The sequence below is a fragment of the Megalops cyprinoides genome, chromosome 1, assembly GCF_013368585.1.
Source record: "Megalops cyprinoides isolate fMegCyp1 chromosome 1, fMegCyp1.pri, whole genome shotgun sequence".
NCBI lineage: Eukaryota > Metazoa > Chordata > Actinopteri > Elopiformes > Megalopidae > Megalops > Megalops cyprinoides.
Genome location: NC_050583.1, coordinates 68,939,392 through 68,957,368, shown reverse-complemented (window position 1 = coordinate 68,957,368; position 17,977 = coordinate 68,939,392). Strand labels below are relative to the sequence as shown.

The 17,977-nt window shown below is 39.1% G+C and overlaps 1 protein-coding gene across 1 annotated transcript; it reads left to right on the top strand.

Annotated features, from left to right (window-relative positions):
* Positions 1–13,694: 13,694 nt before the first annotated feature.
* lgsn (lengsin, lens protein with glutamine synthetase domain) lies at positions 13,695–16,271 on the top strand. The gene is made up of 3 exons (XM_036553812.1): positions 13,695–14,397; positions 14,483–14,661; positions 15,084–16,271. Exons 1-3 carry the CDS (start codon positions 13,695–13,697, stop codon positions 16,269–16,271), a joined length of 2,070 nt encoding a protein of 689 aa, XP_036409705.1.
* The last annotated feature ends 1,706 nt before the right edge of the window (positions 16,272–17,977 follow it).

The window sequence follows — 17,977 nt, the reverse complement described above, 5'->3', positions numbered from 1 at the left end:
CGTCTGCAGAGAGTGGTAAAAACTGCTGAAAGGATCGTTACGACACCGTTACCCTCTCTGCAGGACATCTATCATCATAGAGTCCACAAAAGAGCCTGCTCCATTGTCAGGGACTACACCCACCCCCAGTGCGAACTGTTCACACTTCTACCCTCTGGCAGGAATAGAATAGAATAGAATAGAATAGACTTTATTGTCATTGCACGGTACAGAAGGTACAGGAGGTACAGAAGTGAGAAATGCAGAACATCCAGACTAAGGAAAAGCTTCTATCCAACAGCCATCAGACTCTTGAATGGGTCAAATACACAAATACACACCTCCCCGGCCTAGCCCATGCATACATTCACACATACACACCCACACCGCAACCAACCGCACACAATATGCATAATGCACACAACTGTTAACGGGACTATAAACCTGCACCATTGGTTATTGCACTACTACTCTTGCTGTATATTGTATACTTGGAACTGATATTGCACATTATTAATGTATATGGAACTGACATTGCACACTTGGCATCAACATTGCACATCCTACACTTTTTGCACATATAATGTATATATCCTTTAGTTCATTCATTTTTCTTACACTCTCTGACCTTTTTATATATTTTCTTTCTTAAATTCTTGTATTTTCTTACCTAATTGTACTTCTAACTCTTAACGGCATTCATAAGCAAAGGAAGAATTTCGTTGTACAGGGAACTTGTTTCTTTACTGTGCATATGACAATAAACTTTGAACTTTGGTGGTGAAAATAAGGGTCTTCCTGGGATGGGAGCTAAGAACTGGGCAGGGCAGTGTCTCAATTGGATGATGACAATTTGTGCCAGCTGGGGCTGGTACTCTGGCTGTCTGTCCTAACTTTGTCTGGCTCAGCCTGCCCACCTTGGAACATTTCTTCCAGTGGTCACCCACCCTGGGCAGTCCATTGTCTCTGGGAGACACCTCTGTTCACAGAGGCATTGGTTGAAAATCTGCTGTATTTTCCCAGGGGACCTAATGATTGCATGTTAGTGCTTGCAAAGGCACAGAGTGCTGTCACATGGGCTGGGATGGTAAGATAGTGAGCCTCTGACAACCGTCCCCATGAAGAACTCAGGCACAAACACGATGGTACAAAGCAGAGATTCAGTGAGTCTGCTGAAAATGCAGGATTGTGGAGGGATGATGCTGCCTAAAAATCTCCTGCACTGTAAACAATATGCATATCAGAAGTTACTGCCAAATAAACAACTCTGACATTTGAGGTTCCTTGTAATGCCATGAGGGAGAGTATTACTGAACAAAATAAGGTTTCTGGACGCTATTATTTTCCAGCTAGAGAAGGATTACAACAATCTCAAATCTCAGAATGAGAAACTGAGACAAAAGCCTGTGGAGCTTGAAAATTACAGTTGGACCTTAGACTAATGTCAAAGCAGAAATATGAATGGGTTCACCCACTACCTTTGACAAGATAATACATTCTTTCACAAAAGCAGGGAAGGCAATGGAGTTTTACTAGTCAAAAATCAAGCTATTGCTAGACCTCTTTTTATAATTTTATAACTTTTTTATATAATTTAATGCCAATTGGATTTGGCAGCAACCAGTGGGCAGATGTCAATTGTGAGGATTGAATAAGACTAATAATGTTGTAAGAATAATTTATTGGTTCCACTGCTGTGTTTATGATTATGTTTGTGTATCAGTCTAAATAGAAGGGAAAGTGGGAGTGAGGATTGATTGTTCTTGCCAATGCAGCTCTACTAAATGGTGTGGAGCTGGTGGAGTCAAAAAGAGGGAGATGGGAACACTATTAAGAACATGAATGTGCAAATCCAACTTGTATTTCTTCTTTCTTTTGTAAGGGGTATGGAGGAGGAGAGATGTTGGAAATTGAGAAGGGAGGGAGGGGAAGGAAGGGTGAGGGAGGGTGTGGGGCGAAGGGAAGGAGGGGTTGGTATTCTGCTGGCTTGTGGTCAGCGTTGAATGTTTAGCCTCACTTTTAATCAAGTTTAGGTGTTCAAATTGTATGGGTATAAAGAATGTTTATGCAGTTTATGCAAATTTTCTGTAATTTCATGGAGCCTGCAAGGAATTAATGAGTTAAATAAGTGCACAAGGTATTTAGATAATTTGAACAGAAAAATGTGTTGACACTGCAATGCTCAAAGAGATGCTTAAAATAATACAAGATGTTAAAAGAATAGAAAATATCATTTACAAAGTTGCTGCTTTCTCTGTGGCTGGTAACAGAGCAAAGGGGGGGGGGGGGTGATTATTCTGTTTTGCAGGTGTTAGAAATAAGGAATGACCAAGAAGGCAGGGCAATGTTTTGGAAACAGGTTTATTGTGGTAAAACTCCATTAATATCTGTTTATGCCCCTGTGTGTTTGACAAAAGATTTTCACATCTTTATCTCATTTTCTTGTGGAACTGTTTGATTTTCACATTGTGCTGTGGGGAGACATGAACATGACTCTTAATCAGGCATGGTGCCAGGAGAAAATACAGAGGGGTGCAATTTCAATCCATGGGGGTGCCCAAAAATTCATAAATACTATGTCGACATCAGGAATAAGGAGACAATTGGGGGTGCACTGAGGTCTATCTGGGGGTGCAATGCATCCCTCAGCACCCCGATAGTGCCAGTCCTGCTCTTAATCTTTCTATAGATAAATCCAACATATTTCACAGGGCATCAGAAGCCACAATGGCATTTCAGAACATCATGTCTAATTTTGCAATGGTGGATGTGTGGAGAGCCCATAATCCTCAATGTAAAGAACATAAGAACATATTATGATGAGAACATGCCATCTGGCCCAACTAAGCTCACCATTACAATTAAAGAGTATCCAAAACTGCATCAAGTCTGGACTTGAACACAGCAAGGGTCTCTGCCTCAACTACATAACCTGGCAACCTATTCCATGTATTGATAACTCTTTGCGTAAAATAATACTTCCTTATATCAGTGCGCAACTTATTCTTAACTAGTGTCCATTTACATCCCCTTGTTCTACAGACTGAACTCACCCTAAAAAATGTATTGTAGTTTACCTTATTGAGTCCTTTTATAAATTTAAAAACCTCTATTAAATCATCCCTAAGTCTCCTCTTGCTAAGACTAAATAGGTTAAGTAAAATAAAGTAAAGAATTCACATTAGTATGTACAATAATGGGAGCGTTTGTGATCAGTTCAGGAATGCATTTGAAGAATTTATGCAGTTTAACAGAAACTCCATACCAGGTGTGAAATTCATATGGTATACCATAAATAGTTTTATCAGAAACACTGCTATTACTTTTGCATCTGATCAGAACAAATTGCAACTGAAAAGATAACAGAACTACAAAATGCTTTGCACTCAATACAAAACAGCAGAAAGGTTTCACTATAGAAAGAAAAAAAATACCAATGGTGAAAACAGAAATGAATTTATTACTCCGGCAGAAATCAGAATTCCTGATTCATTGAGTAAGACAATAATAAATTACCTGGATAGCAAGACTAACTATTTAATGTAAAGTAACTTAGTATGAGATAGCTTTCCCCTGTGATTTCTTTAAATGTTGAAGTCTTGAGGGTAAACTTGCAGACAGATTTTTGCAGAAGGAAGAGTCAATATTTTTCCACTCAGTGTTCAGTGTTGGCTTCAAACAGTTGATGAGTAGTTGAAAAACATTTCCTGGCTAGTTTGTATTTAATGTGAGACCAAATATTCTCTATATATATTCTCTCTGGACTATGACCAGGCCAAAACATGAGCCTGATGGACTTGTTCTCAAGGCACTTCTTGGTGGTCTTTGCAGTGTGGGCACGAGCATTGTCTTGTTGAAAAATAATGTCTGATTGTTCCTCTTTAGAAACCAAGTCTTTCTCCTGTACTCCAGAGCATTAATTGACTTTTCACAGTGAAGCAGCTCACCAGTACCAGCAGCTGAAAAGGTTCCCCACACCATTACACTGTGGTAGAGATGCATATATTGTATTTCTCACCAGGTCTTTGAAGACACCTCTGGAGCATCACCATACAACTCAAACCATGGTTCATCATTCCACACAACTCTGCTGAGCCACTCTGAATCAAACTTTCCATATTCTGCCAAAAACTTCATTCTGTCTTTGATGTTTTTCTCAGACAGCAATGGCTTTTTAACACATCTTCTAGACACAAAACCTGAAATAGAAAACCTTCTGGTAATTGTTGTTCTTGAAAGATTCTTGTTGTTTGAGGTTTTGAATTCTTCTGACAGTTTTTTTTCCTGTCTTTGAGAACTGTAAATTTCAGCAGGTGGTCATCCCTGCATGACGTGGCTTTGGGCCTTCCAGATCCTTTCTTTCTGGCAACATCACCTGTTGTTTCAAAGCGTTGACCTATTCTCTCAATAGCTAATAGAGAAACAGGGATTTTCTCTGCCTTTAGGGTCTTGGCCCTTTTTTTTCATTGTACAGGGAACTTGTTTCTTTACTGTGCATATGACAATAAACTTTGAACTTTAAACTTTGAACCTTGTAAATTTCAGAATAACTACAGTTGGTTTGATGAAGACCAGCTATGCGATTTCTGACAGCAACCCCTGCATGATATTTTGCTTTTTTTGGAGCAGATTTTCCTTGGGACTCACAACACTGCATATTGTAGATCTCTCTATCACTCCTGGCTCCACTTATGAGCTCATTATCAGGACTTTGACGGGCTGTGTTAGGTGTGGCAGATCACCAAAATATGACATATCTTTTCAGAATAAAAACATCCCAGAAGATATTTTTAGAAAGACATGTGTTAGTTTGAATTTTATATCAAACATTTTAATCATTATCATTATTTTACCTTGTCTACAAGAACACTATATAAGTGAACTTCTCTGTTTCCAGCTTTCTCCCAAACTATTCACAGCAGCAAAAGTTAACAAGCCAGTGGTGACACAGAAGGTCTCAGGAGTGTATTTGTATAATTCTTGCTAGTTTCCTGACCAATGATTTGTTATCAAGACCATTAAAAGCTTAATGTTTTGCGATTTTGGGCTTGGCCCTTTTTTTTGCCCGGGAGTTAAGTTAGAGTTTTTTTGAAGTGCTGATTTTACATGAATAGCGGTAAATCTCCAGGATGGGATGGTATCCCATTGGTTTTTGGCTAAATCTTCACCCTCTGTTATTGGAAATAATACAATAAGCTGTTCAAATTATTGTATTATTTCCAATAACAGAGGGTTGTTTCAACAAAAAATGTGAACACAGCAATCAAATAACAGCATTTCTGCACAAAAAAGAAAAAGATCCCACATTATGTTCTAGCTATAAAATAAATCTTAATAAGTCATCTTTATTACCTCTAAAGAAAGCTATGGTAAATTTAAATTTAGAATGTGAGATACCCATTGTGTTGCAGTTTACCTAACTTGGTATTGATATATACATCTTTCTTCTTTTATCTACAACTTAACTGCTATGCGAACATATGGAGTCCCATAATATGATAAATAGTAAATAATAATAAAAAAGTAAAGGATTTGTGTCTATGTTATACAAAATAATTCTGGAAATAGTTCAAGCTACAATGGATGCTGTCACAGTAGGCCTATGGAATATAGATCTGAAATACTACCAACATGGCACTGACCAGAAAAGAGATTGGGACAATATTCCTTAGTCCTTACACAACCTGAATCATCAGCTGACCCCTGGACCCAATTGCACATTATGTAGTACAAAATCAATCAGAACCTATATGCATATGATATGGGAATGCCCTAATGTGATTTTATTTATGTCTAAAGTTGCTGTCTCTGTATCCGAAATAGTGATGATCGACTCGTTATGAACTCCTGAAGCTGCTTAATAACAAACTGATAATTTGAATCAACTGTGTTGGAGCAGGGAGAGATCTAAAACATGAAGGGCAAGGGGTACTCCAGGAGAGGGTTGAGAAACACTGTTGTATAGTATTATTTTGAATGTCTCTTGATGGTGTCTTCCTGTAAAGGTAATCTGTATGTCAGTAAAGTGATGTTACAAAGTTTAAAATAATGCAGATTCTCAAAATACTGATTTCAGAAGAAAAATTACATTTTGGTAAGAGTGTATTGAATTAATCCCTCTAGTGTCTAAGAGGCAGTCATGTAGTATGTGTTTTTGATTGCTTGTGTGTATTGTCTGAGGGCAAAGTTTGTTTTTGACCGGAAAGTTAGCTGGTTGTACAGATGAGAATGATGTTTAGAGAATGTGGGTGTAGTTTTGAGAAAATGTGAATGGTTTCAGAAAATGTGTCTTAGCAATCGGGAAAAACTGTAAAAGAGCCCTGATAATAGGTGATTCCATTTTGAGAAACGTTAACGTAGAGACTCCAGCGACCATAGTTAACTGCATTCCCGGGGCCAGAGCATCCGACATCGAAGCAAATCTGAAAGTGCTGGCTAGAGGTAAAGGTAAAAGTAAATTCTTGAAAATTATTATTCATGTCGGCGCTAACGATGTCCGTATGAGACACAGAGGTGCCTCCAAGGGGTGGCCAGGGGTGGCCATGGCCCCCCCACAAAAATGACTGGCCCCACTAGCCAATTTTTTAAAAAATTATTTTTACATTTATTTAGGCTATTTGTAATAAATGTAATGTATTATATCTGTAATGACAGGACTTGTCAGTAAGTTCGAACTGGTAAAGTGTGTATTTTATTGTTTTTACTGCAGATTTCAGATGTTTGTTGTTTTTTCCTCTTGTAAGATGGATGTGTTTAAGTCCGGTCTCCCTAGGTCGCTATATATAAATTAGCTGGCTACGTTGATTGCAGATAGCCTATTAGCCAGTTAGTTACATCACATCATTTAGAAGTACATTTAAAACGTAACCGCGTTTTTGTTGTTTCAATCCAGATATATTTTGTCATCGCCATTAATCGTGTTTAGGCTTAGAGAATCAAATTATCTACATAGCTTTTACCCACAATTGCATTGTATGTAGCTAGCTAATGTTAAAAAAAATAAAAAATCACTCATGCCAGATGCCTTCTTTTGTCACTTAGTGTTGCCAAGCGTCCCATATGATACGGAATCGTTTCGTAATGAGGAGAAAAATATTGTGTTCAGTATCCATAGGTTTTAACTTCAAAGCTTTAAATCCATAAATTCAGTTTGTTTAAATCCAAAAATCCAGTTTGTTCTATTGCATTTGGCCATTAAAAGCGAAATATCTGAGTCTGTTTTCATGAAAATGAATTGTTATTACATCCCCCACCCCCGGCGGTTATCACGCTAGAGCCACCCCAAGATTTTCACTGGCCCCACCTGGCCGCCCCACTGAACATTTTCTGGGGGCGCCACTGATGAGACAATCAGAAATAACTAAGTTAACCATTAAATCGGTGTGTAAACTCGCAAAACATATGTCAGACTCAGTAACTTTCTCTGGTCCCATCCCTATGCGGCGCAGTGATGAGATCTACAGCAGATTATCGTCACTAAATCGTTGGCTGTCTGAGTGGTGTCCCTCTAATAATGTAGGCTTCATAGACAATTGGTAGGCCTTTTGGGGGAGGCCTGGTGTTTTAAAAAGAGATGGCATCCACCCCTCCAGGGAGGGTGCAGCTCTTATCTCTAAAAATTTGGCTTATAGTCTAAATATGTCAAAACCTTGACTCATCAGGGCAAAGAGCAGGCAGCAGAAGTTCTGTCTTAAACAGTCCTCTGCTTCTTCCCTTGAACCACCACTTAAAGTTAGTTCCATTGAGTCAGTGTCTGTCCCCTGATCTTTGGTCCCATACTGTTTAAAGAAATCTATTCAGGGCATTTGCTTGATAAAAATTAAATCCAGTGAATCTGAAATTAATACCTACAAACAAATAGTCCTTAGGATTGGGTTATTAAATATAAGGTCTTTAACACCCAAAGCAATGCTAATGAATTGATTACTGACCATAAATTCGACATGTCTGACTGAAACTTGGCTTAAACCAAATGAATTTATTGCTTTAAATGAATCAATGCCTCCCAGTTACCGTAACTACCAGGTCCCTCGCTCAACTGGGAGAGGTGGTGGTGTTGCCGCTGTATGTAACTCTAATCTTTGTGCCACTTTTAAATCTGGCCATAACTTTAATTCATTTGAATTGTTAGTACTTAGCTTTGCACATCCTGACAAGACTGCATTTCAGGTGTTTACCCTAGTAATTGTTTTTTTAAAAATTAATTTACAGGCCACCTGGCCCTTATACTGTTTTTTTATCTGAATTTGCAGACTTTCTATCCAGCCTGGTTGTCAACACAGAAAAGGTTGTGGTAGTGGGTGATTTCAACATTCATATGGACAATGAACATGATCCCTTCAGAACAGCATTTTTGTCCATTATTGACTCCACTGGATTCTCTCAGTTTGTGGATAAACCCACACATTGCTGCAACCACACGCTGGATCTGGCCCTCACTTATGGCACTGAAATTAACAATGTAGTAACCATGCCACAAAATCCCGTACTGTCCAACCATTACCTGGTGACTTTCAACCTTCCTTTTGCTTGTTACATTAACCCAGAGTCCATATTTTCCCTCAGGCGCACCATCTCTTCTGCAACTACCAAAGCCTTTATTGATGAGCTCCCTTGTTACGACCCCGTCTAGGGTGGGGTGAACATAAACTCGACGTCCTCCGACCCCTGCTACCTCAACAACACACGCACACGCTGCATCTTCACGTCAGCCTTTTTCATTTATTATATATTTTTTTCTTTTCAACGAATAATACTTCAGGTGTGAGCCAGGCCAAAATAATAAACAAAACACAACTAACTGGGGAAGAGGGAAGCTGGCCTACCAAGAAGAGAAAAAATAAAACAAAATACAAAACAACTTCCCTAACTCCCTGACTAACAAAAAACAATTCAATTCAATTTTATTTGAACCATGATAGAGCCATTCCATTATTGTCTATGAAGCCTATGTTATTAGAGGGAAGGATAAGAAAGGATATGGCGCTCCACCAGATTACAGGTCTTTCTCCTGGCCTGGAAAGAAAATCTTCTACGCTACAAGCATGCGCTCACAGCTGCCAGATCAGCGTATTTTTCTACCCTAATAGAGAAAAACAAGGACAATCCCAGGTATTTGTTCAGCTCCATCTCCAGACTAGTGAAGAGCCCTGCGTCAGCCAACCCCTGCGTCCCAGCAAATCTCAAATCTCCCATTCCTTTCGAAAATCTTAGAAAAAGTTGTAACAAAGCAACTTTGCTCCTTCTTACAGTCCAATAATATTCTAGTCTTTCAGTCTGGATTTAGACAGCACCACAGCACGGAAACTGCTCTCCTAAAAGTAATCAATGACCTACTTCTCTCCTCTGACAATGGCTGTATCTCCCTACTGTGCTCCTAGACCTAAGTGCAGCCTTCGATACTATTGATTATCTTATTCTATTAGACCGACTTGAGAACCTTATTGGCATAAGTGGAAAGGCTCTGTCCTGGTTGAGGTCTTATCTTTCAGAGCAACATCACTTTGTCTTCATCAACAATAAGTCCTCCAAACTCTCCAGAGTAAGACATGGAATACCACAAGGATCTGTGCTTGGACCTTTGCTTTTTTCGTTATACATGGTCCCTCTTGGAAATATCATTCGTAAACATGGCATTAATTTCCACTGCTATGCAGATGATACCCAATTATACATATCGGCCAAACCTGATGTCTCCCTGGAAATATCAAACATGGAAGCCTGCCTCAAAGACATAAAGACATGGATGGCCCATAATTTCCTCCTCCTAAATTTGGACAAAACAGAAATATTGGTTATCGGCGCAAAGTCTGTCAGGAGCAAGCTCACCAATATTACATTAAATCTTGATGATGTCTTCCAGAAGCTGAGAGCCTAAAGTGGGGGGGGGGGGGGGGGCTGGTTTCTTCTGGTGGTGGTGTCCCCCTTTCCTGTGTGCCGTCTTCACCTGTACATCGTTGGTTTTGACCCTTCACCATTGTGTGGGGATGTGTGGGCACATGTGATTTGGGATGGCTCTTCCTTGGGATACCTCCCTTCCCCTAGCTAGCCTGTCTCTCCACCGGTAAGCCTCAGCTCTCAGTATTATCCCTGTCCCTCTGTGATCTATGTGTGGTTTGTGTAACTGAAGGCTTCTTTTATTATTGCTTATTTTTTGGCTATTGTTAATAAAAGATCATTAATGTATGGAACCACGTCTCCCGCTTATTAGTATATGAACCTGAGTGCCTGGTTTAATGGTACTGATTTGAGGTAAATATTTCCTTGGGTGAAATTCCCAGGGTGGTGTAGTCGGATCCTTTACACAGGTTAGTGCCCTACAATACAACCACCTGCCACATGATGTAAAATGTTTTTTTCTGTTTAACAATGTAATTGTTAGTTACAAGAAATGTTATTGTAGTTTAAAAATGACACACAAATATCGTAAATTTTGAACTTTATTTGTACATGTATGTAGCCAGGTAAACAATGGGTAGAGCGTGTTCGTGAGCTGTTTAGATTGTGGGGTATGATTTGCTTAGGGAATTAGAACTGTAATAGCAGTTCTGTTTTGTTAAGGTAATGCAGTCACTTTAAGAGCAGCTAACGGTAGAGCTCACGAGAGTGCAGAGCTCCCGTGCGACGTTATGCACAACAACGCGGAAGCAACAGAGAGCTACAGACTGCTACGGTGTGTATTTTCGCTGATGTGTAGGATAAATATCCTTACAAACATGATAAAATGCTCCAGCAGATGAGAGTGTAATTAAGCTAACAGACCAAGGTTGATGAATGGTGATTTTGTATTTCTACTGACTCTTGTAGATTGGTAAAGCGTGTTTGCTGTGTGATACCCCCCACCACGCTGATCGTAACACTGAACAGCGGGGCAGTGTGTAAGTGGTCATAAAATACACTGGTGGATAGGATTATCTAATGGTTTTGTATGATGACCATTCCAATAACCTGTGTCCGTTTTGTATGCTTCTGCCTCACTTAGAGGGGAGATAGTATGGAGGACAAAAAATGACATATGCATGCATGCATAAATAAATAAATACATTTTGGTATTTTTACATTTATTAATGCATTTCTACATTTATTTATTTCTGTATTTCTACATTTATTCATTCATTTATTTATGCATTTCTACATTTATTCATTTATGCATTTCTACATTTATTTATTTATTTCTGTTTTTCTACATTTCTACATTCATTTATTTCTGTATTTCTGTTTAAGTGTTGGATATTTTCCAAATAGCGCTGCAACGTACATTTACTGGGATCCCATGTAATGTTATTGCTCTTGGCATTGAAGCACTCTGTGTAGGCCTATCAGGAAATAATGTAATGTAAGTTTTTTCAGGGCACCAACCAGCAAAACGTTGCACATTAGAACCCACTTTCTTCGTTATGGAGAAAGCAGCGTTCTGGAAGTTGTCACAGAATTTTCGCCATGAAGTACAGTGTTTATCCAAAGCATGACCGCACAAACAAAAATTATCATGGCACAAACCAGCACAAACGTAGCAGAAACTAACGTGACCATTTAGGAGCAATTCGGAGAAGGTTGGGGTGCTGGGTGACGTCATCGCCTAAAAACATAATGTTTATATCTAAAAAGCCATAGCAGTACAAACGAAAATTTATACGGCACAAACCGGCACAAATGTAGCACAAACGAACAAGGTCTCAGGCCTGGGAAAAATGTAAAGCTGCTTTGTGACAACTTGTGTTGTAAAAAGCGCTATCCAAATAAAATTGGATTGAATTAAAGACTTACATTTATTCATTTAGCAGACGCTTTTATCCAAAGCGACTTACATAGGTTACAGTTCTTTACAATGTCATCCATTTATACAGCTGGATATTTACTGAGGCAATTGAGGGTTAAGTACCTTGCCCAAGGGTACAGCAGCAGTGTCCCAGCGGGGATCAAACCGGCAACCTTTCGGTTACAAGTCCGGCTCCTTAACCACTATGCTACACTGCACTACTACACTTCCTCATTGGGCAGCATTTTAAGCTAGAGACAGACCACAAACCTCTGGTGACTCTGTTGGGGGTTAAGCTCTCCATCCCCAGTTGTGTCTTAAGTAAGCTTCAACAAACCATGTCTGTAATAATGAGCTCAGAGGAGATACCTGTTAAGCACTCTCAAATGCAGATCAGTGTTCAGCTAAAACATAGTGGGTGCCTAGGACCTGAGTTTGAGAAACACTGCATTAAACAATAATATTACTCAAAAAAATGTATTGAATGGTTACATGATATCAGCGTCTAAAGTAGTCATTAATGTGACTGAACAAATCCAAGTAAAATTAGTTGACTTTCCATTGATGGAATAATGTTAAAATATTTTTTTCTCACAGTGCACTTGCACATTTGATTCTCGGTTTGTAATTGGAGTCCAAATGCCACTTGTGCTTCCTGGAAATAAGCAAGATAACTTCAGAGACTTAATATAGTAGTCAAACCTGTAACAGTATGAAATGTAAAACTGATAGCTTCAGCTGTAATATTCCAATGGATGGCATTGTTTTCCAGATACTATTATTTATTAGGATTGAAGTCAGTAAATTAAGCTTTGTGGAATCTTACTACAAGTAAGGAATTTACACCAAGGGTGTTATGGTTTTGTTCAAACTTTCCAGATATTTTGCTTGTTTTTTTTTTTTTTTACTGAAATGCCTTTTATAATGAAGAACAAACTGGGTTATGATCAATCCAACATTTTAAAAAGACAAAAATTGCAAAGATAATTAATAATCACAGAAAGAATAATTCAGTATGCAATGGAAAGAAAGAAGAAAGCAGATAAAATAACATTACAATAGTAATCATAATAATATAACAACATTGTTGTATAAAAATAAAAACGATGAACAAGATTTATTCTGAACATCATCATGAACATTACACCTGAGCGGGTAATGTTGCTTAAATGTTGTAGAATGTGTAGCATTGTGTTTGATAACTATTTTGTCTTTCCAGAATAGCAATGAATTTTTCAGTCAGAAGCACACACAAAAAGCTGAACAGTGATCCCCCACCCCAACCCCCCATGCCTCTGATACAATGGCTTATTGAATAGTTCTCATTCTGTTATATTTTTGGCCACACTTCACCTAATTGGCTAGGAGACTACTGTGGCAGTGCTTTGATGGTCAACAGTTAATGTATGTTGATGCCAATGACCTGGGGGAGTCCATTGAAGTGAATAGAGAATTTTCCAATCTATCACCATTGTGCCAGTTGTCTATAAAAGACCTTTGAGCTTGACTCTGATTTCAAATAGGCACTGAAACAGGCACTCTCTGAACTTGCAAAAGCATGTAAAAAGAATGAATGAATCAGAAGATCCAAGTTTCAAGGTAACATTTCTGAGTGTTATTTGGTAATACCGTAAGTAAAATATCTTTTTAGCTATTGTGTGTTTGTGTGCGTGTGTGTGTGTGGGCTGTGTCATACAGTTTGAAGAAAAGTTGTATTTTTTCTCTCATGGCATACGCATATTGATTAGCAAATAAAGCATTTAAGACTTTTTTCTTTCAAACCACTTCAATTATAAGTTTGTATTTCCAGGTTGAAATTTGTTTTCATCTTGAAAGAATTGAACTTTATCTGAAAAAATTCAATTAATAACCTTCTTAAAATCCTCAGACTCAGTTGCTGTAATAAATGTGTGGTAATTTAACAGATTGGTATTTCAGGCATTATACCTAAATAATCATGTGCCAGCCTGTTTCAGATTCTGTTAATGCTTTTCAGGAGACATCAGACACGAAAAAAGACCAAATCGATGGAACCAGCCTCAGCCTCCGCCAGAAAAAGGGAGTTAAGGTTTGTGGGAAATACATAACCCCAATGGACTCCGAGAGAGAGGAGCCATCTGTGCCCATAGGGCAGGCCTATGTCAGTGCCCAGCACCCTTCAGACACCCTTGTCTCTCTTGAGTCCCCACTACGAAGGCCCTCCGGTTCCCCTCAGATTTGCCAACTAGAAGATCCCAGTAAATTGGAAAATGAAGACTGGAACAGGGAGGATGCAGTCCAGACTGGGGTGTCTTGTACACATGCTAGCATTCCAAAGCAGACCCTGGAGGACGTAAGGACTCTTCTTAGGGAGAGCTCCCTTTTGAGCATACAGGGAAAGGAGGGAGACAAACCTGGGAGTGCCTACTCCTATGTGCACATGATAAAGCCAGACAGCCAGCAGGAGGAGGATACAAACAAGTGTTTCACCACCTTCAAACCTCATGCTGGTTTTCATAAGGAATCCTTGTCCAAGGATATTCCCACCTCACCTCAGCCCACTTCCAATTCAGAATCCCCCAGATCATACACATTTGATGTGTCAGTAACCAGGCCTTCTAATTCAAGGCATCTCACTGCTGACAGTGCCACCTGGACAGAAGACTTGATGTCTCAAACTGGTCAGTGTTACTTCACATAATAATTTAAAGTGTTAACAATACAAATATTGCAAATGTGTTTTTTTTCTTCAAACAATTTTCACAGATAGTGGGAAAGACACAAAGACAGACACCCATGGATCTCAAAGCTTCTCCCCGTATACCTCAGCCATTGGACACATAAAACAGAGGATTGCTCAGGCGGACATCAGTTTTGTTCGGTTTGAGGCTACAGATCTGCATGGGGTTTCACGGTCCAAGACAGTTCCAGCCCGTTTGTTCCAGGTACAGTAATCACTTTAGATGAATTTCCTGTAGGTTTTTACCCTTTCAGGTATCAGTAACCTCAAACACTCACATTTATTACTTTTCTTACATTTATTTAGAGGTTCATTCATGGTTTTTTAAAATTATCAATTAAACTTTCATTAAAAATAAGACAAGTAAGAGAAGTAGTTTATGGTACATGTAGATGTTGATCAATGAAGTAAATCAAATTTATTTAATACAGAAAATGAAACCTCCAAGGCACATGATGCAGTGATGTATAGTGTCGATAACAGTTACGTTATATATTAATATCAAGGAATATCTACTCCATTTAAAAATTATCACTGCTCAAATATCTATGGGAATCTCTGGATGAGAAAGCAGATATTCACATATTTAAGAGCATAAATAATATATCTGCCACTGCAATATTTCAGGAGAAAGCTGTACATGGTGTAACAATGCCAAGGAGCTACCTGGAGTTGACCCTGAGCCCAAAGGACAATGAGGTGGATCATGTTAGTGCAGCCAACTTCAACAGCGATGTACTCCTTATCCCTGACCTCCCCACATTCAGGATCTTACCCTGGGCCAATCAGACAGCTCGAGTGATCTGCGACTCTTGCTCTGTCACAGGACATCCCTTATGTACATCACCTCGCCTCATTGCCAAACAGCTTCTGGGGCAGCTGCAGAGTCTTGGATTCTCTCTGCACTCTTCTTTCACTTATGAGTGCTGTGTCTTTGGTGTGCCAGAGAGGATCAACTCCAAGACTCTCCTCTTCCCTGCTGCTACCTTACTGAGCAACCATGACCTGCCCTTCTTTCAGCAGTTGGTCAGTAGCATGTACTACATGGGTGCTGAAGTTGATAGCTTTGCTTCAGCTAGTGGGCCTGGGCAGATGGAGATATCCTTTCAGCCTGAATTTGGCATTGGTGCAGCTGACAATGCTTTTACTTTCCGCACTGGCATTAAGGAGATGGCTCGCAAACATGGCTACATTGCAAGCTTCTTCACCAATGATGGCTTCCACAACTGTGGTGTACTTTCCCACAGCCTGTGGGATGTCAATGAAAGGAGGAACCTCTTCTACTCAGATGGAGGAGAGCTGTCAGAGATTGGGAGGAAATGGATGGCAGGTTTGCTGCATCACTCAGCTGCCCTCAGCTGTATGCTGGCACCTGGTGTGGGCTGCCGTCGGCAGATTGCCAAAGATGTCAAAGACCCCAAGTGTGCACTCTATGCCACTTGTGGGTATAATGATAATAACTGTACCTTTAATATTAAGTCCCATGGTGCGATGGGAATGCGTATAGACAACAAGCTTGGTTCTGCTATGGCCAACCCCTACCTTGTCATGGCAGCTACTGTAGCAGCAGGTCTGGATGGAATCAAACACAACCTCACTGTTGACATGGGTCCCAACAGAAGTCTTACTGAACAGAGGAAATTTGCTATTCCTGTGAAACTGGAAGATGCGCTGGCTGCTCTGGAAGAGGACCATATCATCCGAGGGGCTCTGGGGAACTCATTTGTGCAGTACTTTATTGCTATGAAGAGGTATGAAATTGAAACACAAGAAATGGATGCAGAGAGAAATAAATGCCTAGAATATTTTATTTAAGGCTTTAAACAGTTATATATATACCCCTGTAGACCTCAGTGAGGTGTAATATTGCTGACATTTTATCAAGTTTCAGAACTTTCTGTAAATACTTTTATTCATTTCTGATTGCTTTCCTTTGATGAACAAAAATTCAACAGAATCATGATGCAAGGATTATTACAAATAAAAATATAGTGGTATAATGACAATGGAAGGTATGAAAAATTGGGTAAAATGCAGTATATTACAATTCACTGAAGTATATACCTGTAGCAGTTTTATCATAGAATTTTCAATTTGACAATTGAAGTTCAGATAGTGGTGTGTGAATTGTTGAAGGTCAGAAAGCCTTTTTGTGTGTTACAATGTCTCTTTTCATTTCATGAGACCAGTGTGTTTTTTTTAACCATTTGGAGCAAACTTGAGAAAAATTAATATTCAGCAGGTTCTCATTATTTCAAATGTATCTATTGAATATTACTTCATCTGTTTGAATATTTTTGGAAAATACTATAAAATTTTCAGAGAAGGGACCGGCTGATGACAGTTTCAAAGATCATCTCTTTTGTTAGTTCTCTAGCCTTAGTGCTACAGTTGAAGGAAACGTATATAACCCACCATCTAATCACAAATCACATTTCTGCTACAGATAACTAAACCTGAAGGTTCCCCAAAGAAGTACACTACTGACCTGTATAAAATTAGTATGTTGTTAGTTCTTAAAAGTGATTGACTCTTCAGCCATTTTTGAAATCTTGTCTGTTTCCCTATGAATGAAATAAAAGAGTAGAGCAAGCAGTGAATGAAACATTATGAAAAGACTAATGTTTTATGCACAGAGTATAGAAAAACACAGACCTCAGCAAAAGTTGTGGTACAAATATAAGAATAATATCATTAAAATCATATGAATGACTATCCGAACTTGATCCATTGTCTTGTCACAGTCTATTCAGTCATTGATACATACATTTTCATCCATCATAAAGATATTTAACATCCTTCATAAAATGTTTAAAGGCAACCTCAAGTAATTTGAAATGTTTCCTTTATGAAATAAATTGATTACTTATTTTAAAATATTATCACAAATGGATGAATAGAATCTCCAAACCATTTGTAAAGCATGGCATTTGCAATTAAGAACCATTTTACAGTGATAATATCACCATGCAACTTTGTCAATTACACATAAAACGATTACATGTCTATAACTAGGACAAAACTGCTAAGAGTTTTGAGGGGAGGGGACTTTGCAGATGTGCTCTGTTAAATATTCTGCTAAAACTACTGAAGTTGTATTTAAGTGCAAGCCTAACACTTGCATGAAAATGTACCACCTGTAAAAAGTATATGCTGACAAGGCACTTTATGGGCATATGTCAGGGCTCAGGCACTCGGGCTCAGGCGCAGACAGCAGAATAAGGTGCACAATGCATAGTTTAATTAAGCCGACACGAGGAATCCAGAAAATGTAGTCAAAACAGGCGAAGTCAGAAAACCAGAAAAGCACGGCTAACAATACCAAAAACCGGATCCAAAAACGTGGTCAAGAAAACAGTTAAACAGTTAAACAGCAGGCAGGCAGGCAGGCAGGCAGGCAGGCAGGCAGGCAGGCAGGCAGGCAGGCAGGCCAGGAAAAACAGCTTGTAGCAACACAGACAAACTGAGACAAACTCACAATGAGACATGAAACGAACAAGGAATATATAGGGCAAGGCTGA

Excerpts from the sequence above, each read along its gene's own strand:
- lgsn (XM_036553812.1), top strand. The coding sequence starts at position 13,695 with ATGTGCCAGCCTGTTTCAGATTCTGTTAATGCTTTTCAGGAGACATCA. Across the intron at positions 14,398-14,482 it reads AGACTTGATGTCTCAAACTG|ATAGTGGGAAAGACACAAAG; the intron begins GTCAGTGTTACT and ends CAATTTTCACAG. Across the intron at positions 14,662-15,083 it reads TTCCAGCCCGTTTGTTCCAG|GAGAAAGCTGTACATGGTGT; the intron begins GTACAGTAATCA and ends GCAATATTTCAG.